Raw genomic sequence first — 23,438 nt, forward strand, 5'->3', positions numbered from 1 at the left:
GTCTAAAAATGCCTTTGATAAAGAGTAAAATAAAAGATTATAGAAAATAAGAAGATAGATCCTTTGCAAATGGGAATGGGACTAAGAGAAGGAGGAAGGGTGATGGGAGGGAAGGGAAAGGGACGTAAAAAGAATTAATACGTGTACGTGGACTTCCGGCAAGATGGCAGAGTGGTGAAAGCAGAGAAACAACCTCTCTGAGATTTGGGGTCCAGATGCTGGATTATAGTAATGTGTGGAAGAGAAGAGAGAGGGAAGTGGGTCCCTGGACCCAGCAAGAGAAAAGGGAGGGAGGGAAGTGGGTCCCTGGGACCCAGCAAGGATCTGAAGCAAGTTGAAGCCCACGGGGAGAGCAAAGAGAGAGATTTCAACACAAAAAAGGAAGATGGCAAGTGGAACTTTCTCCCTGAGCCCTGACTCACTGCATGGGAGGGCAGCTCAAACCTATACACGTATGGCAACTACTGGTGACCCCAGAGGCCTCCGCAGAGAGATGCACCAGCTATTGAGTTATTCAGACGATCCCCAGGAGAGGACTATGGGCCAGTAGCCAACTTGGAGAGGGGCCAACTGAGGTTGGAACACAGAGCATTTGCAGGCTGGCTCCATCTAGCGGCTCCCAGTGTGAGGATGGGGCAGAAGTCAGTTCAAGTCAGCAGAAGGTCAAGGAGCTGGGTTCAAGCTGGCAGGAGGTATACTGTGCTGCAGGCTGAATAAATCAGGTTCCAGCCTCACAGCCTGAATCCAGCCCGAAATTCAGTGGAACTAAAGATGCAGGTTTGCTGGGATTACCCACTACCCCACTGTAAATCTACAGCTGGCTTGCTGGAATTAATCAACATGGATCTGGATTCTTGCCCCTCTGTCTACCAGTGGCAGCAGAGATATGCCCTGAAGTAGACATTTGTTTCTTTTTCTTTTGTCTTTGTTTTTGTTTTCTTTTTCCTTGATTGTTCTTATTTTTGTATGAGTGTGAACATTGTTTCTAGTTTTTTTTGTTGTTGTTCTGTTCTGTCCTATTATTTCTTCCTTCTCTATACCTTGTCTTCTTCACCAGTTTCCCAAAACTTGCATAACCTTCCTTTGTCCTCCAGCCTTGCTTCTAATCTCTTCCCCTTCTAGTTCTCTGTTTTTTCCCCAATCCCTTTTAAATTTTCTCCTCTGAGGGCATATTTTCTCCTCATCATATTGAGGGCATATTTACTGTATATACTTTCCTGGTTTGTTTTAGATTTTGTTATATTACCACAAATATAGTTCATATGGTTAAAGGTAGCAAATTAATAGTTACCATGGTTTTATTTTCTAGGCTGTTTGATGTTATTGTTATTGCTGATTGTACTGCTTCAGCCAAGGTGATATAATTGTTGTTCCTGGTATGCCAAGATTGAAATTGACTAAGGGTCATAAATAACACTATAGACCAGTACCAAAGAACCAGGACTAGGCCAAATAGGCAGCAACTTTTCATCCTTAATAAATTGAACAGACAGGCTCTTGCATCAGACTCAAAATCCAAAAGGCAGCTACACCTAGAAGACATCTCTGAAAAGGAGTCATTTTCTAAGAGTTATAAATACTAGCAATAAAGCTACCTGGCATAAACAATTTATAAGCTTCAACCCATGAATTAAACTAAAAAAAGAAAAAGAAAAAGAAAAAGAAAAAGAAAATGAGAAGACACTTAAGCAAGATGCCAACCCAGACTTCCAACTTGCCAAAGGAAATCCAGGAGGCAACCAAGAGTGGAGAAAGTTTCCTTGTTCAGCACAGCACTGCCAGCATTTGTTATTAGTTGATTTCTTTATAATGGCCATTCTTTGTGAAGTGGGAAATAAGCACTGTTCTTTTACCTCTTTTCTTTACTTTTTGTTATTTCAGTACTCTCTGACATTATGTATCTCTAAGTATTTATTTTTTTAACTGCCAATGTTTGTTTCACTAAGTCCTTTTATGGTTGGTCAGTGATTGTTATGTACAACGATGTTGATACTTTTCTGCTATAGTCAAGTAGCAAGAATTGATCATCATTTTAGCTCCATAGACCAGCAAATATTATCTTCTTCCTGAGTTTCCTTTCTTTTCAAAAGGTGAGAAAGTGACAGAAAAATCTTAAAGAGTTGAAAAAGAGAGCTAATGCTTCAAATTTAATTCCAATATTGTATCACGACCAAGAATTCTAACTTGTCTACGGAAGGATGTGTAATTTGAAACTGGCAAATTTTCACAAGGTTTTTCAGATTTTAACTACTAGAAAATCAATGCCTGGGCCTTTGCACAAAGTAATGGAGGGAAAGAAGGCAGAAAATAGTTCTAGCCTTTCATTTCCTTTCAAGGACACTAAGAATCAGTTCTTGCTACGAGGCAAGTTCATTGAAAAGATTATTCCTTTCTTTTATTTTCAGTAAAACTGATCAATTATTTCCCTTTGTTTCTTACTAAAGACAATCATAGTATAAATATAAATAATGCAAGTCACATATATAATTTAAATTCTTCTAGTGACATTTAAAAGTTAAAAAAAGGTTAAAATAGTATTTTGTATGTACTGAGCCATGTAAAAAGTTATAGCTGAGTATACACAAAACATTAGTATTTCAACATGTAGTTAATCTAAAAAAAGTGTTATTGAGATTTTTATACTTTTTTCATCTGAAGTTTCTAAAATCTGGTGGGTATTTTACATTTAGAGCATTTTTCAATTTGGACTAATTAACATGTCAAGTACTCCATATCCTCCTGTGCTTAATGACTACTGCATAAGACAATGCAGGTGCAAAGTGTGCTTAGAAAATGATGCTTTAAAAATATGGCAAAATGTGTCCTTTACTGACCATTGCCATGTTCCAATTTTCTCTACTAATTTTCTTTTTCTTCTGTCTACATGCTTACATTTTTTTTCTTTTTTCCTTCTTTCAAAATAATCGTCTTATATTTCCTTTTCCATTTCGCTAGCTTTGCTTTGACTTAACGGTTAGTTCTACTAGTGATAGGCAAAGATTATAAACATGACCTGTATCTTTTTGTTCTTACTTCACAGACTAATATTCCCTTTTTGTTTGTTTGAGTAGACATCAGATAAATGTGACTAATCTTTTCCTCAGGTACCAATGGAAAGTATGAAAGTCAAAATAATTTTGCCCTTATAGCCCCTGAAATACTCTTTTACGATGATCACCATTCCTCTAGGGAATGGTAGACAAACTTTTTAGTCCCTTTTCCAAGTCCCTTTTTAGTCCCTTTTCCAACTGGGCTCATCTAAATCACACAAGGTAGTCAATCAACTTAATAAGGGCCCAGCTAATTCTCCGACAGGAAAGTCTTTTAAAAAGGAGGTAGCTAGCTGGGTGTTGTGGTGCACGCCTGTAATCTCAGCACTTGGGAGCTGAGGCAGGATGACTGCTGTGAGTTCAGGGCAAGCCTGGGCTACATAGGTGAGTTCACGGCTAGCCTCAACTACGTAGCAAGATCCTGTCTCAAAAAACAAAACAAAAAGGTATCTGTGAAGTAAAAGTATTAGAAAGGAGGCAGAGTTTCCTCTAGAGAAAGGAAAGGTCTCCACCCTTGATATCAATGGGCCTTAGATACCCTTGTTTAGCAGAGGGTAAATATCATGAGTATGTATGATTCAGTGATGGTGCGGGACTGTTCATTGCACTTATAAACTAAGATCCCCAGACGAGCCTGAAGGAGAAAGAGACAGATATCTCTTCTGATTTCTCTAGTATTTATTCTACTGTGTTGTTAGATGATTTTATAGTATCTTGTAAACTGTTAATCCACACAAAATATTTAAAATCTATTATGGTAAAAAACTGAAAATTGACCAAAAGTTCAACAATAACAGATTATTGAGCTAAATGCTTAAAGATCTGAAACATGTTATATTATACTGTCTTATAGCCATGTATGACAGAATAACTGGGTATTGGGAGAACTGGTCATTAACTGAAAAAAAAAAACCAGCCTATACTATGCTTCACCAAATCAATAAAATATTACTCTGCTATTTTTCTCATTTAAGAACAGCATTCTACATTTCAACAGTTATTATACAACTATCCAATTATATCAAATACTTAATTTATATATTAAAAAAGTTAAATATATATGCTGCACTTAAGGGAAAGAATTTTAGGATATTGGAGTATACAAAAACCATTTGCACACATTAGGACATCTGATCCACAAAACTGAGTAAAAAGGTAGGGCAGACCTCCACTCATACATCAAGCACACACTGAGAGCTAATGCTGACATTCAATAATACACAGTCATGCCTAGCAAGCAAGAGGTCCCGAGTTCAATTCCCAGTACCCTTGCCCAAAATAAATAAATAGATAAATAAATAAATAAATAATACATAGCTTCTTATCATTGAGGAACTAGCAGCCCCAACAACAGAGGAAGAAAATTAGCAATAAAATATTGCAATATGGTAAATGATGAGGTGAAGGTTCTGTAGCAGTCCTAAGAACTGGGTGTCTAAATCAGCTTTATTTTATAAAGGAAGAAACGAAGGCTTAGGAAATCTAAGTCACTTGACCAAGTCTTTCAACAGGTAAATAACAAAGTCAGATCTGAACATACTTTCGCTCCTTAGCTGTTTTTGCTATATCAGACTCACTGCTCTTTGAAGTATGACTGCTGCTTTATGCTCCGTGAGAGATGGCCTTTGTTGCTGGAACTTTTTCCTTTCCCTGTACCCTCTCCAATGCTTTTGGATAATCAGTGCTGATTTCTCTTCCAACTCCTGATTGTGTTTCTGCACTTGACCTAAAAAGATGACAGACACTATTACAACATACTCACTGCTATGTTTTCTCAAGTTTTAGAATCAGGACAGTGGTAATAATAACAATCTTGCAATTCTTTTTTTAATACTGCCACTGATTTCCTCAATCTTATTAGTTTATAGTTCTAAGATTTTAAAAAAAACTAAAGCTTTCCCTGATTATGCAAACTTCTTTAGAGAAAAGACTCATAAAAATATTTTTGTAGTAGGGTAGTAAAAAAAAAGGACTGAAAATTTAATAGTAAGAACATTTTTGGGGAAAAAAATCATTAGTATATGGATAAGAAATAATCTGGTACCACTACAAGGAAAGGGCAAAGTATGAATATGTCATTTATTCCACTCTGTGTGCTTCTAAATTTTTCTTTAGTTGGTTTCACATATGACTTTCTTTTTACTTTCTGAGAGTTGGCTCATATATAGCTCCAGGCTCACAGTTGCTAAGAGGCATGGAATGGTAGTACCAGTGGAACTTAAAATGGGTATATTTGAGAGTACAAAAAACTGATAGTAGAGGTGAAAGGGAAAGAATTTTAGGATGGGAAACTGAGTAGATGGTTGGCACCATTGCCTGAAATGAGACATAAAAAATCTTGGACCCAGATGACTTATTTTAAGATGCCTTTGGATATTTAAATAAAACTATCCAACAGGCAGTTGGCTAGAGAGCTGTGCTGTCTAATAGAGTGTACAATAATGCCAGTGGTTACTTAGATTTACATAAAACGAAAGTAAAAATTTGGGTATTTGAGGGCATTAGGGAAATCTGAAATACTGAATAGTCACCTCTAGCCATTGGCTACTACATTAGATGGTACAAACATTTTGTTCATGTAAAAAATTCTAGTCAGTGGTCCTGTTGGATAGAGTTTAGATGAGAGGATGAGATGTAAGAATGCTAAGTAGTCAGCTGATAGTTGAATCTATAGCTATGGATGGGATATACCAGGCAAAATATGAGAATAACTGGGTATGGCTGGAACTCTGGAATGTAATTAGATTTAAAGGAAAGGAAGGGAAACAAGGCACTAGTGAAGGTTTCTGGGAATGAGTCATAAGAAAAGAAGTAAAATAGTAAGAAAAAAATCATGCAACCAATTAGCCCTCACAGATCACACTTTATTATTAATTTTAACTTAGTCTTCACAGGAGGCAAGGCGATGTTGCCAGGTTTATACTAGAGAATGAGTAAAATTCTGAAGGCAGAATGTAGCAACGTTCTGACTCCTTAATTGAATTCTAGGAGTTTATCTCTGACACTTATTTTTAAGTATAAATTTTTGTTTCATTAATTTACCCTTAAAAGAAGAAAAGAAAATCTGATGGGGAAATTGCTCATCATCAACTAATATGTCTGAATTGAAAAGAATTGTAACATTTTTTGACTCAAGAGGTTTAATAAGGTTAATGTAGAGAGACAGAGAGAAAGTGAGAGAAAGAGAGAAGCAAGGCAAAAGTCTAAATATAAAAAAAAAATCATCAAGTAGTTAGAAAATTTGGTTTATTTATTTACATTGCTATACTTGTAAGGCTGATGCTGCACTCACCTGGATGAACTATTTCAAGCATACTCAGCCGTAATTCTCGAGAAAGTCTCATGGCTCTCTGTCTTTCAAGTTGCAATTGTAATCTGAGATCCTTTTCTTCCTTCTGCCTATTTAGCTTTAGCAATGTCTTTGTTCGCTTAGATCTGTGATGGAAACAGTAAGTTTAAGCAGTTACATACAATGTCATAAATCATATGTCCATTCAAGAAATACAGGACATGCTTATTGTTACAAGTAATCAAATAAATGCAGACAGAAAAAGTTTTCTAAAGATAATTCCTGGTGTTGTCAGGGTATAATGAATTACACTGTCATATACTTCAGCTGTACAAGTTTTCTAGAGAAATATTTGGATACATCCATCAAAAATATGGAAAAATAGTTTAAATTTTAAGGAAATAATGAAATATGTACACAAAGACTTATATTCAAGGATGCTCCTAACATAGTTTTACAACAAGTTGTAATAAGTTGAAAACGAACTACTTGTGCCATGATAAGGAGTTAGATAAGTACTGATTCATTATCTGATGCAATTCTATGAACCGTGACTAAATACATTTTCAAAGAACATTTAGTGACACGTACTGGACTGTCAGGTGAAAAAGTCAAGAATGAGATTCAAATTGTGTTAAAAATTTGTATTTTCTTACATAGAAAAATAAAAGATTAAAAATTAAAATTTCAATAATTATTGCATGGTGTGATTATGGCTCATTTTTCTTTTTAGGTTTATCTATTTCTCAATAGTGACTAATAATAAACATTATTTTATAACTAGCTAGAAATGTTTTCATATAAGAACATTTTACTTAATTATCATTTTTATATTCTCTGCTTTTACTAAGTTTTTTAACCCATTACAACTCAGTTTTTGTTGTTTCCCACACCACTATTATAAGACCACAAATACTAGTCTACAGTAGATATATCAAAACAGTTTCAGACTCCCATAGAAGAGGAAAACCAGGAAGACAAGAGAAGCAGATGATATTATTTATTTTACCTTTATAGAATTGATTTTTTTCTTTCCTTCTTTTTTGGTGGTGCTGAGGATCAAAACCAGGGCTTGTACCTCCTAGACATGTGCTTTTACCACTGAGCTGCACTCTCAGCCCTCAAATAATTAATTTGTACGTATTTCCTTTAAGAGCATGTTTTTCCTTGGGTCCTTTTCCTGGAATAAAACTGCCAACAACTGTGGTAGCTCGGCTGGGTCTCATAATGTTGTAGTTAGAGAGGGTTTTGTTTTGAAGTATAATAATTTTAGTAACCATTATAACTTTAAAAATAAAATTTAAAAAAAAAAACAACACCCATTTTGCAGCCCGAGGTGGAGCATGCCTGTAATCCCGGACTTGGCAGGCTGAGGCAAGAGGATAGACACAAGTTTGAGGCCAGCCTGGGCTATATAGTGAGTTCAAGGCCAGCCTGAACTACATAGCAAGATCCTGTCTCAAAAAAATTAAAATTAAAAACAAAATTAAAAATACCATTTCCAATTTATTTTTGGTTCTGGGAATTGAACTCATGATCTCATGCTTGCCAGGCAGGCGCTGTGCTGCTGAACTAAATCCTTAGCCCCCATTTCTAACTTTTAATAGGTTATAGATTATAATGTTTACATTGTGTTTTCAATATTTTACATATACTATTAGCATAAGAAATGTACTCATTAAAGCAGCTATGCTAGGACATTTAATCAGACAGAAAACTGAGTTTGGGAAATAATTTAGGTACACAGACTATAAACTGTAGCAAAAAAAAGAAAGAAAGAAAGAAAACACATGCAGCATAAAAATGGAAGTGAGATACAAACCAAGAAAATAAAAGAGTGGTTCTATGATTAAAATATCTGTAAGCTTTGCACTTCCTAGATTCATATACTTTAGTTTCATGCTTGAAAACATTAGGAATTGAGGTGATTTTAAGTGTTATTGCTTCCATTTAATTACATTATAGTTATTCTGCTAAGAGCTTCTACAATCACTCAAAAATTAGAATATTATTTTCCATCTGATTTCTCTATGAGAACTAGTAGCTATCTGACCATATGGCATGTCTATCACAGTTCTAAAAAGGAAGTATTATAGGAAGCTAAGTTAGATAAAAATTATTACATGTCAGAGAGCAACTGGGCTCTCAAGAAAGTCAGTGGAAAAATAAAGACATCAGAACTGTGTTGGAGCCGCATCTGAAGGTCAGGCCTCAAGACAGAGATGCAATGGTCATGCCGACATGCCTCCTAAGGGATAAGCAGTAACTTGGATTTGTACTGTAATTAACATGTCACCCAGGAAGTCCAGATAGGAATCAGACACCCAGTTGGGTGACCAGAGGATGTATGCCTTCCCCGAAACACCTCTGTTTTTTCTTTGTACCTTTGCTACATGACTAATTTCCCTAAGCAGCTATACTACTTGTACTCCTAATCAATCGTATTGATTACAGTTTGACCCATGTTGTACCCACATAGTGACTTTGCTGTATATATTACAGGCAGAAAAATACTGTGTTCTGAGAGTTTAGTTTCCAGAAGAAATCAAACAAATATAACTAAAATATCTAAATATCAGCATCATGATAAAGGTAGGTAAATTATGAGATTGTTTTCAAGATAAATAGTTACTTTAGCTGTTTCAGAAACATTTGCTCAAGCAAAGAATGCTTAATAGAAAATAAAGTTTCTAACTGTGAGAAATCACTAAAGAAAAAAGAACCTCCTAGAAAGTACATTAACAAGGGTTTGACTATAAATGAGTGACTCGCTGAATCTAAAGAACATTGATCAATCTGGCCTGATCAATATGAGCAGCAGGTAGTCCCTCTCCCCTAAGCAAGCAAGGGGAAGTAACTCAGCTAATGAATGACCTGTCAGACCACAAAGAGGCAGAAAGCCCAACTATAAAGGAAGTAAGAGAGATTTGCATTAAAATTTTAGCAATACAAGACTAAAGGTAGTAAAGTATAAGAGAAAATTTGCAATTAAAAATTAAATACAGCCGAACAGTTGAAACTGTATGTACTTCAGTGTACTCCAGAACCCCAAACTCAAAAATACCGGACAGGAAAAGAACATATAATGTGAAATAAATCACCAGGGATTTATAGCTTATCTTTTAAAATGCAAATAGTAATAACCAGTCTGGAATGGAATTTCTGTTTTAAAATAGTAAAATATTAATTGGAATTCCACAGATATACTTCTAAGTGGATAAAAGCTGTAATCCTGGGATACTGGTTCTCTCTTTCTCTGAGAAAGAGACAGAGGGAGAGACAGAGAGAGAGAGATCAACAGAGAGAGAATGTGTGTGCTGAGGATTTAACAAAGGGCGCTGTCCTGTTTACTTGTCTCTCATTGCTAAGACAAAGTACCCCACACCCAAAGTTAAAGGAGGAAAGGTTTATTTAGCTCACAGTTCCTAGCTCCAAGGCAGGGTGGTATAGCAGAGGGACACTGCAGAGGAGAAACAGTCCATGGCAAGCAGGCAGGAGAGAGTAAGCAGCAAGTCCGAGAGACCTTAGCAGATTATTTCTGCCCCTTTTATATTCTATCTAGGGTACCAGGGATTAGGGCAGGTGCCAAACTAATCAGCTGACAGATTTAGTAATCAAACACTCTTAACCCTAAAATTACACCATGAATCAATCCCAGTGTCACAGTCTAGATCCAGCCACCTCTGAAAAGCCCCACCTATGACTGCATGAGGCTTTGGGGGAGAATCTAGACACAAGCCAAAACAGGCCTCAAGCTAAAAATGCATCCTCTCAACGCCTATACCTCTTTATTGCCAAACACTTAGAACAGTTTTATTATTATTGTTGTTATTATTGTTTTGAATACACAATCTCCCTATGTAGTTCAGGCAGGCTCTGAACTCACTATGTAGCCTAGGCTGGCCTCAAACTTACAGTGATCCTCTTGCCTCAGCCTCCCAATTGCTAGTGTGCCACCATGCCTGGCTCTGGGATACTTTTAAACTGAACGAGAAAGTAAACAAATTTGGCAACTACTGTAGGGCCAAAACATTAAAGATCTCAGTCCATGATGTAGGGGCACCTTTCAAGTACGAGGACAGACAGCTGAGGATGACCATAAGTAGAATTATGAGAAGTCAATACCCAAAGCATCTCAGACTCTTTTTAATAAAAGAATATACACTGTGGTTCTCAAATTGTTCAGTATTTCTTCATTTGACCACAGAAATACTTTTAAACATTTTTAAGAAACATCTTGTTAAGACAGGTGATAAATTTCAAGCAATGCCAGATGTACAGTATTTGCCTCTCGTGGGTAAAATTTAACTTAATGCCTCTTTGTGTAGATCTGTGTATATTTAAGGCAGAAAATGTACCATATGCATTTCTTCTTAAGATTTTCTAAGTTCTAGGTGATATTCCAAAAAACTCTTATCATCTCATATTATCTCAATCTTGTAAGGTGTGTAACCTACTGTCTCCATTTTATAGATTAAAAAACCTGAGGCTGAGCAAGGCGGAGCAATTTGTCCAAGGTCACTCAGCCACTAAACTGAAGCAGGACAAAAATGCAGTGTCTTACCCTCTCCCCACACTGCACCTTCCCTCTCCTCACTCATCTTTTGGGATGCTCTAACCATTTGGTGCATGTTTAAAAAATTACACCAATAAAATCCATGCCAAGTAATATTTATAAGCATCTTTCAGTCTTCCCTGAAGAAAATTTTCATCAACAAATAGGACATCCACTAAGGGACATATCCTGAATGACTTCAGTGTCTTCACATCTGTGACAAAACAGTATTTTGAACTCCAAAGCTATTTTAAAAATGTTTTTACAACTGAAAAATGCAGCTGCAGGTACTATAAGAGTAGTTTCGGTTTTCTTTTTTTAAAAAAAGTTTATTTCTGTAATATACCAGTTTCGTTTTAGTGAACCACAACTTGACTACACGAAAATGCCACCTCTGAGATGGCTCTACTTTATCTTAAATGACCCAGGAGCTAAACCAACCTTTCTTTTTTTCATTCATTGTTTCTGAAACCTCTAAGAATCTGGATGAGTTACTCATATCAGAAAATGTGCCAGTGGTAACCATGGGAGTTTCTTTTGAGTGTCTTGGCAGCCAGGTCTCTTTTAAGCCTGGGGTGAGAGGAGGGATTGCCTTACGTAAGTCATTATGAATCTCCTAGCTATTTCAAAGGGAGACCTAAGCGCTGTCCCCAGTGCCTACACAGCTGGTTGGCATCTGGGACTCCCTTCTGCTCAAGGTTCTCCTTTTAAACCGCAATGATAAGTCTAATAGCCGCTATCCCACAGGGTTCCACCAGATAGAGCTTAGAGGACTTAACATTTAAGAGCTTCTTTCCACATTATATTTTACTATTTTAATAATGTTGAATTTTGGACATTCTTCAAAAATACTGACTGAATTTTAAAAAAAGGACAATATTAATTTCTTAAAAAGCGGGCCATAACTTCAGTATTTCATTTTCAGTCCACTTGAAACAAATGACAAACTATCATATCTCTAGGTCCACATCAATCCATGGTATATGTACACAGGAAAATTAGATTAACATATTTAACTTTTATCCATTCATACATTTTTATAATAATTATATATGACACTTACACAAATTGTTGACTTTGAATGTTTAATAATATAAAAATCATTGGCTTTGTCTATAGACTTGGCCCACAAACAAATCTTAAAAAGTAAACAGGATGGTATACTGGACACATCAGATTCCTGCCTTATATTATCCCCTAGTTACTGACTGGAGTGTTGGTACTCTGTAACATATGGAACAGAATAAATGCAAGAAAAAAGGTAAAATTAGGAAGTTGAAAAGCAAAATGGAAAAGAAAGCAACAAAAACTCAAGTTTTTCAACTGTACTTTAGTAAGACTGTCAGATCACCATTCCTAGCACAAAATATTTTTACCTGAAACTCCTCTGCAAAGCAATTACAGCAGATGGAAGCTTCTTTAGTCTCTTTCTAGTCTGGAAGCCCTTCCAATAAGCTTGAATCAAGCAAGCTGCTTGATGTAGTTTCTGAAACAATTCAACAAAAATAATTTAGAGGAATCTTTAGAAAAGCTTTTCAAATATAGTTCACCCCTTATAATGTCAGGCAAGTATCAATCAAACCCCACCTGTAACAAGATGGGTAGGGAAGCAACATTAAGTTCCTAGGTTCAGGACAGGGAAGGCCTAAGAGTAGTATAGCTCACCACGCAAGAGAGGTTCGTTATCTTCAGTTAGACAACATCTAGAACATATTCAAAATATCTCATTAGCTCCAAATTCTAATTTTACTTTCTTTTCCAAGATTGAATAGTTCTGTCTAATCTGTCATAGTTTATTTTGAGTTTTTAATGTTTTTACTTAATAGGCTATTATCTGGCTAGCTTCAGAACCTAAACTTTGATGATCTTGTGTGGGTGGTTGTTTAGTTCTCTATGTTTTTGGTACGCTGTTTTGTGTCTGTCCAACACTTGTACAGTTTAGAGATTAGTCTGGGAGCTGTAAAGGGTCACACACAGAAGGGTATTCTTTTCCTCTGCTCTCTTCTTTCAGGTTGCCCTCATCATTCTCCAAACTAGATTCCTTTCTTTCTTTCTTTGAGACAAGGTCTTGTCATATAGTTCAGGCTAGTCTTGTGTTCACTATGTAGCACAGACTGTCCTGAAACTGGCAGTGATTCTCCTGCCTCCACCTCCCAAGTGCTAGGACTACAGGCATAGACTACCATACCTGGGCTACCTACTTAGATTTCTTTTTATGGTTTCTACTTACATTTTTAAATGTATTACCTTTTTGGTTTGGGATTTTAGATAAGTATCTTTTATTGTTTTAGATTTAAATAAGTTTTCCATATTTAAGTGTGGTAAAATAGTAGCTTGGTGACTCAAACTTCTAATAATTATTAATATAGTTTCTTACATAGAGGCAAACAGCACCGTTGTTAAACCTCAAAGAATAAGACAAGGTATAAGTGACCATAAATATATTTTTCCATAATTAGACATTTTTTTAAAGTATCTTTTTTTGTGTGTGACACAGGGTCTCACTACGTAGTTCAGGCTGGCTTGGAACTCACAGTGATCCTCTTACCTCAGCTTCCTGAATGCTGAGATTACAGGCATGTGCCACCATCCCAGCTAAATATCTTATAGACAAAAGAAGAGAAATATCAGAAATGTGGATTTCATGAAAAATTCTAAAACTTCATGTAGTAGAATCTATAAATAGTTGTAAAAGAAAGACTGAATTATGGGTAGGCTGCATGGAAGAGAAATGGAAAATTTTATAGATATTTCTGTTTTTCTAGGGGAGTATTAGAGGAATATTTAATGAAAATTGAGGTTCAATACAATCAATTAGCAAGTATAACATAAATTATTATTGTTAAAATTTAGTACATGTGCTGCCAAAGTGAACACATTATTTTTAAAATTTAATACCTGTTCTTCTACTTCCTGATAGATCTTAGGGCTTAAAAGGTCAATAAGCTGGCCAAGTTCTCGATTAAATTCTCTTCCAATTCCTTGTTTATTTAGTAGACTTCTGAGTTCTGAAATAGAATAATAAAGGGTACAATGACTAACAATAAAATATGGTTTTCTTATCTAATCAGTATTATTTTCAATTTTAAGAAGTTTGGTTTAGAAATAAATAAACACAACAACAGTCATAAGATGTTTCTTTTTCTTTAGAAAAGATTTTGAGATTGAAGTCTTTTGCACAGTCCTCTGTCCTGAGAATTCTTATGCACTTGTGTGTAAGACCTGATGTAAATACACATCTAAGCACTTTCTTTAATTAAAAAAAGGCAAGAGGGGCACTAGAATCATTATAGTAAGCTGAACAGTATAGATAATTTTTTATTTGACTATAATCTTAAACTGAAACATTTTTTAAAAGGTAAGTCATTATGAACACATAATACTCAGTATATGCTTACCCTTTAAATGTAGTTAAGCAGGCTATTATTAGCCATTTTAATTAAGAAAAGTTATTGTTAAATAAAAATACATTAACATATAGTTTGGGGGCAAATCATTAGTTTTCTGAGCAAATACAAAAGTGCTGTAACCTTAGAATACTGCATTTTTATCCCAAAACAACACAAAGTAGTAAAGGTATAAAGTAAGTACTATTTCTAGAACATGGTAGGATGGTATATTATATGTATTAAATATAAATAAGTAAATAAAATGATCTTATAGTGTGCAATTGGGAAAACTGCTACATGGGCTTTTCTATACCACATTCTCTTTAAGACCCAAGCTGTCAGCAGTATTGATAACTTTAAGTATCTTGAATAACCTAAATAAATTCTGCTATAGAGATATCAGTCAAAGAAAGAAAGAAGGATTAAGTTTAAAGTCCTTTGTAATGAACTCTTCTGGACATTTACCTTCAGTTGTAACTTCAGAACTGAAAAATGTATACCTGGCATAATATCAGCCAGAGTCCTATTACTGGTATTCTCTCTCCCTTTATTTCTATAATACACAGGATAATTAAAATGTGTCAGTAATCACTGATGCAAATTAAGTTACTAAAATGCCTTTCAAATCACCAAGAATGATTAAATGGCTATTCTAAATGTTTAGGTATTAAATAGGTATTAAAATAGATTAGGGTATTAAATAGGTATTAAAATAGATTAGGTATTAAATAGGTATTAAAAAGATACTATATACAATATATTCCTATATTAAGTATGTTTACTAAACTAGAATGTATTTCTTGACAATGCTTAGTAAAAAAATGTATTACTACTTATTGGGTTAATAATATCCCTTTGTTATTGTGGGCTGATCAGATCCGCAATCTCCCTAATGAGTGTATACTAAAGGCTAAATAAGAAAGAAGGAAATGGAATGATTTCAGGGCTCCAGGAAGATCAAAGCGCTCTCACAGAATTCAAGATTCTCTTGGAGCTAGGACCAAGATCTTCTCTGAGTGGCCTGTATTTATTTAGTTATCAGAAGAAGGAAGGGGAGTACTCAAGAAGGGTTCTCCAAGTAAGGTATTAAATTAATCCTCCCAGGAGTGAGATGCCTAAGGCTACAGTCTTTATCTAGTTGAGGCTGGATCCTTAGCTGTGATCTTGTCTTATCCTTTGAGGCTTTCCAGCTTCATCTGCCATTACAGGCCTTAGCAGGGATTAGTGACTCACAGAGGTTCACTTACTATAAGTCCATCACCCATCTCCAGACAAGAAGTCTAGGTCTTAGACAGACTCACAAGTAAACACAAAAAGCTGATTGGTTAATTTAAGTCCTGCTCAGGACCACTTCTAAGAGGTCTCCATCAACAACTAATACAAGGCTCTAGTCAGCAAAGAAATAAAATAAAGCAAATATATAATTTTGCTTGAAGCTAGAAAAAATAACTACTTAAGTGATCTTGGGTAAATTACTGTTTCCCCATGCCTCTTATTTCATATCTATTAAATGTTTTGTTTTGTTTTTTGTTTTTGTTTTTCTTCTGGGACCAGGAATCAAACTCACGACCTTGTGCTTGCTGGGCAGGCACTGTGCCGCTGAGCTAAATCCCCAGTCCCTCATATCTATTAAATGAAATAAGAGTATCTCAAGGGTTTTTATAAGGATTAAATATCTCAATACATGTAAAATATGAAGAACAGTGTCTTAACACATAGTAAAGGCTTAATTAAATGAAAGTTGTTATCTAATAGTAAGGCAATAAATCCTTTCATTCTCAAAATTTCTATTTTTTACACATATACATTTGATTCTGCAGGCAAGGGAGATTTTGTTCATTTTGGGGGGAAAGAAAATGAAGAAATAAAGAATAATTTATTAACTGATATAAAGACTGATAAGGTTACCTAACTCTTAAGCATAGTTCTATTTTCAACTACCTTGATAAGGTCACTGATGTCTTTGGTCAATATTTTACTACAACATATGGTATATTCAACATACAACTGGTTCTATCAAAGAGGGAGTAAATATTTATTATAACTTCATCAACAAAATACCACATGCTTTCTGTTGAGACATGCAGATAGCTTGGTTATACAAAGCCTTTTTTTCTGAAATGCTATCTGTTGTAATATATTTTATCTGTACAGTTCAGCGACTCACTTTTCCAAATGTAAGACTTTTGTGTGTGATAAAACACAAATAAAATTTTTCTTTTTTGGAGAATCCCAAGAAAAGAAAAGATGTGTATATTACCTTTGTAGCAGGTACTTAGTCTCAGTGAAATCAAAATTTCCTGATGGGATTGAGCCATCCACAGTAGAAGCTTCACAGCAGTACTTTTTAGGAGTAGACTAGGGGTTAATAAAAGCTTGGAAATAACTTCATCTAAAATCAAATGCAGGGTGTTCCCTTCTATTCTGAGTAGATCACCGCTAAAAGAACAAAAGAAAAAAATATCATTATTAACTTATGCATAGTTATTACAACAAATTCAAAATAAAAGATTCAGTAACTTGATGCCTGTGGCCTGATCCAAAAAGGTAGCCACTTTTTAAAATATATAGCTTGGTTTCAAGTATACATCGTATTAAATCAATTAATACTTATTGAATTCATACCATGTACAGTGTGCCATGCTAGGTACAACAGAGAATACAAAGTAGCCAAAGAAAGTCCTCGGAGAAACTAAAGCATTAATAGCAAATGATTTAAAGCTTTGAGGTGGTGGCACACATTTATAATTCCAGCACTTGGAAGACTGAGGCAGGAGATTTGCTGAAGGGAGGCCAGCCTGGGGTATACAGTAAGTTCAAGGTCAGCTTGAACTACATAGTGAAATACGGTCTTGAAAAAACAAAGACAAACAAAAAGATTCAAGGCAATAATAAGTAAAATCACAAGAGAATACAGGTTTAATTATTAAAGATGTACAAAGACCATATGCTTAGTTTAGGAAGAACTTCACCTTTTCTTTGCTATTTCCTTTATTACACTAACAACCTCATTTTACATTATTGAAGTCATGAAAAATTACCTAAAACAGAAACTAAACATTCTTTCACTAACTCCCTTACAAAGTTATGTGATTTTCTAGGGGTATCCCTTGACTATTAAAATACCATACTTTAAGTTTGATGGTAGAAATTGGGTATTGCCAGTGATTTGTAGAACAAATGCAAATAGACCTACTCAACAGCAATGCAAACAATTTCTATGCAGCAGACAAAGAAATTCTAAAGGCTATTATAGATTGTTTCAGAAGACATTGGTCTTTTTCTATCAGCAAAATTTTCCTAGGTCTATGACAAAAATTCATTTCTACATTATGATAAATCAACTCTATAAATCTCCCTTTCCCAAATTCTCTTTTGAGCTTATTTAAATATCTTATAGGTCTCCTCATTAACCAGTAAGTTGAATAAGAATTTAACCAGTTAAATTTAGTATTTGCATGAGTCATACTGCTAGCTTTTTGAAAGTTATACTTAAGCAGTGACCAACATGAATTTAAGAGAAAAAGAGATCAGTACCCTATTAAATAGCTCAGAATTGAAAGACTTTAAAAGTCATCTGACCAAAATACTTGGGAAACTCCTTAACTGTTTCTGCCACCTTGGTTCTATGCTATTCCATAGGCCAGGGATTCTCTCCACTTTCCCTTGCATCATTTACTGTCATTACAGTATTTAACACTCATGTAAAAAATATACTTATTTCAGAAAGCCTTCCATACATATCCCTATAGTACTTCCATCTTCCATATACCACTAGTTTATTTTATATGATAATATATAATATAAGCAATAATTATCTCAAATACTTTTCAATGCTTTGCAATTTCTAATACTTCAAAAAATATCCTCTTCAGGCCACTAACTACCATCTTAATATTTTTTGCTCTTTTCTAACACAAACTTCCCTATCTTTATTTCCATACTTCTCATTCATTTCTCAAATGACTATATTCTCTATCACTATTTCACTCAATGGCCCTTCATAAGTTTATTTCCTCTATATAACTTCCCAAATATCAAAGCCACATATTTATCATTAAGTGCTCTTCTTCTGGGACCTGTTTCTACTGGATCTTCTCTACCTACTCTGCTTTGTGATACACTATCCTTATGGTTCCCTTTCATTCTATGTCCACACATTCCTGACCATTCTTTCTCAGTTTCCTTCATGGATTTCCCCCTCCCTGGTATAACCCTTTAATGTTATTTGCCAGCACCCTATTTTCAACATATGTATTTTCATACTCAATTCATAAATTCCATTGTTCTTATCTTCTTTCATGTTCTCAACTACCATTTAAAAGCTGCCAGATTATAAATCTGTAACTCTAGTCCAGATCCCTTCTATAAGTCAGTTATTAATTCACATGCTGAGGGACATTTGAGTGATTTCTAGACCTTGGGTATTACAAATAAAGCAAAAATGAACATTTATGTACAAGTCTGTGTATACACATTTATTTTACTGCCTGCTTGATTGCCTATTTCTAACATAACCAACACGGGATTTATGACTCATCTCATAAAACCAAGTCTTTATTTAACTCCATGCCACAGTCTATTGACTCACTTATAGAGAACCTGGTATCACATTTGATACCATGTCCTGAGGGTTTTAAACTTTTTAAATAGCTTTATTAAAGTATAACTGATACATAACAAACTGCAGATATTTAAAGGATTCAATTTGATCAGTTTGATGTTTCACCAAAGTATACTAAAAAATGAACATATCCATTATCCTCTAAGTTTCCTTGTACTTCATTATAGTTTTTCCCTCCGTGCCCTTTAACACCCTGCTCTCAGGCAACCATTGACCTGCTCTCTGTCAAAATAGTTTGTATTTTGTAGAATTTTATATAAATGGAATAATATAGTACGTACATTTTTGTCTGGCTTCTCTCATTCAGGATTATTTTCATATTCATCTGTATCGCCAAGAGAATAGCTTACTTTTGTTTATTGTCCAATAGTATTCCATGATATGGATATATCACAGTTCATTCACTTTTGTTGGACATCTGAACTGTTTCTAGTCCTTAGGAATTACAAGTAAAGTTGCTATGAACATTTGTGTACCAGTCTTATATGGCTATTTTCATTTATCTGAGACAAATACTCAGGAGTAGAACAGATAGATAATATGGTAGGTATAGTTGTAGGTTGTTAATAAATGGCCAAGGTATTTTCCATAGTGATTGTACATTCCCACTAGCAATGTACATAACATTGAGCTCCTTCACTGCCTTGGCAATAGTTGAGTTAGTGTTTCTGTGTAGTCATACTTCTTTACTAATGGTGCGGACAAAAATCTTTTCACATTGAGTATTTGCTATATAAGTATTTACTTTCATGAAGTGTCCAAATATTTTGCCTAGTTTTCAAACTGCCTTTTAGAAAACTCTGACAGCAATTTATATATTCTACATTCAAGTACGTACTTCCTTGTTTCATCACAAGTGTCTCTGAAGAACAGACTTTCAAACTTTTGATGAAGTATAATCATGTTCTTACTTGGTGGGTATTTACTCTGGATGTAGTCTGGGTGTATATTCTTTCCTAAAAATCTAGGAAATCTTTGCTGAAATTAACAACTGAGGCCAACTTTGAACTGCAACTTCACAAGGGACACTAGATAAAGATGTTGCTCAACAGTTTCTTAGCTTGTATTGTTTCTGGTATGAAAACTGCTGCCATCTTTATTTTCATTTTTCTATATAAAGTATACTTTTGCTTTGGTTGCCTTTAAAATTTTCTTTTTACCTCTGGTTTAAGTAATTTAATTATGATATACCTTGATGTGGAATTGTGTTCATATTTATTTTTCTTGGGGTTTGATGAGATTTTTGAATAATACAAGTTTATAGCTCTTATCAAATTTGGAAAAATTTTAGTCATTATTTCTTCAATTTTTCTCCTGACCCTTCTACTTCCTTTAGGTATTCTGATTATACCCATATAATTCTGCTTGAATTTGTTCTATAGCTCATTGATATGTTTTTCTTTCCTTTTCTTTTTCCTCCTTCATTTTGGATAGTTTCTGTTGACATGCCTTAAAGTTCACTAATCTTCTACATTGTTAATCTGCTATTAATTTCATCTAATATATTTTTCATCTCAGACACTTTAGTTTTCATCTCCAGAAGTTCAGTTTGGATCTTTTGTCACACAGCTCTCTATTCAATTTTTTAAGTAACTGTATGTAGAACATAGTTATGATAACCATCACAATGTCCTTATCTAACACAGCACTAGATTTGATCAACTGATTCTTCTCATCATGAGTACTGTTTCCCTGCTTCTTTGAATGCCTGGCCCCTTTTTTCATGCAAAACATTTTGACTTGTTGAGGCTGACCAGAATAAAAAATTAGTAATATTTGTAAAACCATTTTAACTGCTCAGCTGTAGTATGTTCTGCAACATAGTCATGATTACAGATTCTATGTGAATATCATCAGTTTGCAGTAATACAAGAAATGTTTAGTTTGTAGTACTAAAGGAGAAAAAGAGTGATCAAAGGCAGTATTCTATGATGGAATTCTAGTGGGATTCTCTCCTCTTTTTTTGCTTGTTTTGGTTTTTGAGACAGAGTCTTGTTATACTTCAGGCTGGCCTTAAACTTACTATATATCCCAGGCTGCCTTGAACTGATGATGATCTTCTTGCCTCAGCCTCTTGAGTCCTGGGATTATAGGCATGAGCCTATAATTTTTCATAATTTTTTCATCCTTTTAAAGACAAATTAAAGCATGACCATTTCTGCTTAACTTCCTACCTTTATATGTCCTATAATAAAAAGATTTTAAAATATAGGCAGTTTCAATAACCATGTTTAGTTTGCTTTTAGTATTGGTTTAGGTGGTCTGGAAGAGGGCTCAGTTTAATGCTAATTTTTCCCCAGTACCAAAGTGAAACCTTCCTGAATATTCTACCCGATGCCCCAGTATGTATAAGGTTTTCAAGTTTGGCTGCACCAGGCACTATTCCCAGTCTTGGGTGAGCTGCTGACACTTACTTTTTATCCTTTTTGATGACTGCTCTCCCTGACATTAAATTTTTTCACACATACGCACTCATCAGTACTCTATTGCATACTTCAAGGGAACCCTCTGAAGATCTCTGGTATAGCTCTCTCTAGTATTCTGTCTTCTGAACTCTAGTAATTTTATTCTCCCTGGAATCTCAGCTGTCTCTCTTCAACTCAAGCTGGGATATTCTTCCCTATACCATAGCCTAGAAACGCTCTCAATACTTTGTCAGTGCAATTGTGAGCTTCATTTTTCCTAAAGCTTGGGTCTTGACTGTCCTTGGTTCCCGGGATGGTGCTGTTGGGGGTGTGGGAACTTGTGAGAGGTTAGGTTTACTGAGAGGTCCTCAAGTCTTTGGGGTCATGTCCTTGGAGAAAACTGTGGGACCTAGGTTCTTTTTCTCCCTTTTGCTTCCTGGCCATGAGGTGAGTGATTTTGTTAAATCATGTGCTCCTGCTTTAATGCGCTGTCTCACCATAGACTCAAAGCCATGGGGCAAACTGATCACGGACTGTAGCTTCTAAACTTTAAGCCAAAATAAATCTTTTCTCATTATAACTTTATCTCAGGTATTTTTGTTATAGTGACAGAAAGCTGGCTAGTGCAACCTTATTTATACCTTTTCTCTGGAAAGTTTTCATTCATTCATTGATATTCAATATTTAAAAATTGATTTTTTATTTGTTTCAGATGAGAGGGTAAATTGTCCCTATTATTACATCTTAATACAAAGTAGAAATCAAGTCATGATGATTTTATTTTAAAAAGTCCATTTCCCAGCCAGTGCCCAGGGCCAAGATTTCATTACTTCATTTGCATTGCTACAGTTGCTTCCTCCAAAATGCCACCTTTGTCTAGAATCCTGTTCCCCTTACCTTTCCTCCACGATTACCACAGTAACAACACTGAATTTAATCTGACCATTTTCAAATACTAAAAAAAAAATCTCCAATGCCTAAGACTTAGGATGTATTTTTCTTAACATCATAAATTTTTCATGACCTAAGTATCTGTAGAACTTGCTGGCCACCTCCAACACTGAAGGTTTCATTAAGCAACAATGAACTGTCTCTGCCATTCACCAGCAGCCTGATGTTTCCTACCTTTGTGCTTTTACTTGTGTTATTACCTCTGCCTAGAAATACCACTTCCCCCTCATCTTCTCTGGTCAATTTATCTTCCTTGTAGTTTCAACTCTGGTGTTACCTTCTCCAAGAAGCACCTCCCTTCACTTTGAATTAGAAGTTCCTGTAATACCTGTGGACAACTTTAACACTGCATTGCAATATACTATAATTATGTTCACGTGTCTATCTCTTTCACGCTATTGTAGGATCTTTGAAGGTTTATATCTCAATCAACTTTGTAAGTGCAACGACATAATTTTGTAGTAGTTGCTTAATAAATCCATACTGAAGTGAAAGAATGCATTATTTCAGCTGTGTATATTCTGCCTTTCAACTTTAATATGAGCAAGTATTACTTCTTTTATACTCTTCATCATCATGATGAGCTTGTTGTCTGTTGAATGACTATGTAAACATTTTTTATTGTGATCCCGATATTTTTCTTCAGATATCACACCAATTCTCAAAGTCTGAGATTTAGCCTAAGATCTTTTTAATTTTACTGGTATATATTCATAATACATAATAATTACATTCATCTTGGGGAATTGTTACAGCTTTGAATAAGATACCAATTTGATAATAAATGTCCAAATCTTTTACAATATTTCATATTAATTTTTTCTGTAAGACAATGGTAACAGAGTTTAAATACCATGTACAAGTTATATACAATTGATTTTAGCAAAAATTAACTGCATACTACTTTTAAATGGAATAAAACTGCTTAATTTCTAAACAAAAATAAATTAATAACCAAGTCACCTGTTCATTTGTAATATATTCTGCAGCAGAGTCATGACTGTAGATCCTATTTGAACATCGTCAGTTTGCAGTAAGTGTAAGAAATGATCACTTTGTAGTACTAAAAGAGGAGATAAAAGAGATTAAAATAAAGCTTCTCTAATAACACAAGTGGGATTTTGTTCTTTTAAAACTAAATCAAAACATGACCATTTCTACTAGATTTCCTAGCT

At 34.8% G+C, this 23,438-nt stretch overlaps 1 protein-coding gene across 3 annotated transcripts in view; it reads right to left on the bottom strand.

The window, feature by feature from the left end:
- Iqcb1 (IQ motif containing B1) overlaps positions 1-23,438 on the bottom strand; it is a 51,827-nt gene that overhangs the window by 15,172 nt on the left and 13,217 nt on the right. For all 3 annotated transcript variants that reach the window (XM_013515102.1, XM_013515101.1, XM_013515103.1), the window contains 6 exons: positions 23,227-23,326; positions 16,544-16,722; positions 13,793-13,902; positions 12,271-12,380; positions 6,343-6,485; positions 4,628-4,776 (listed from right to left, as the gene is read on the bottom strand). In XM_013515102.1, the coding sequence (XP_013370556.1) occupies positions 4,628-4,776; positions 6,343-6,485; positions 12,271-12,380; positions 13,793-13,902; positions 16,544-16,722; positions 23,227-23,326 (791 nt within the window). The remainder of the gene's footprint in view (positions 1-4,627; positions 4,777-6,342; positions 6,486-12,270; positions 12,381-13,792; positions 13,903-16,543; positions 16,723-23,226; positions 23,327-23,438) is intronic.

Source organism: Chinchilla lanigera, unplaced genomic scaffold (assembly GCF_000276665.1).
Source record: "Chinchilla lanigera isolate Chin_1 unplaced genomic scaffold, ChiLan1.0 scaffold00026, whole genome shotgun sequence".
In the NCBI taxonomy this organism is placed as follows: Eukaryota; Metazoa; Chordata; class Mammalia; order Rodentia; family Chinchillidae; genus Chinchilla; species Chinchilla lanigera.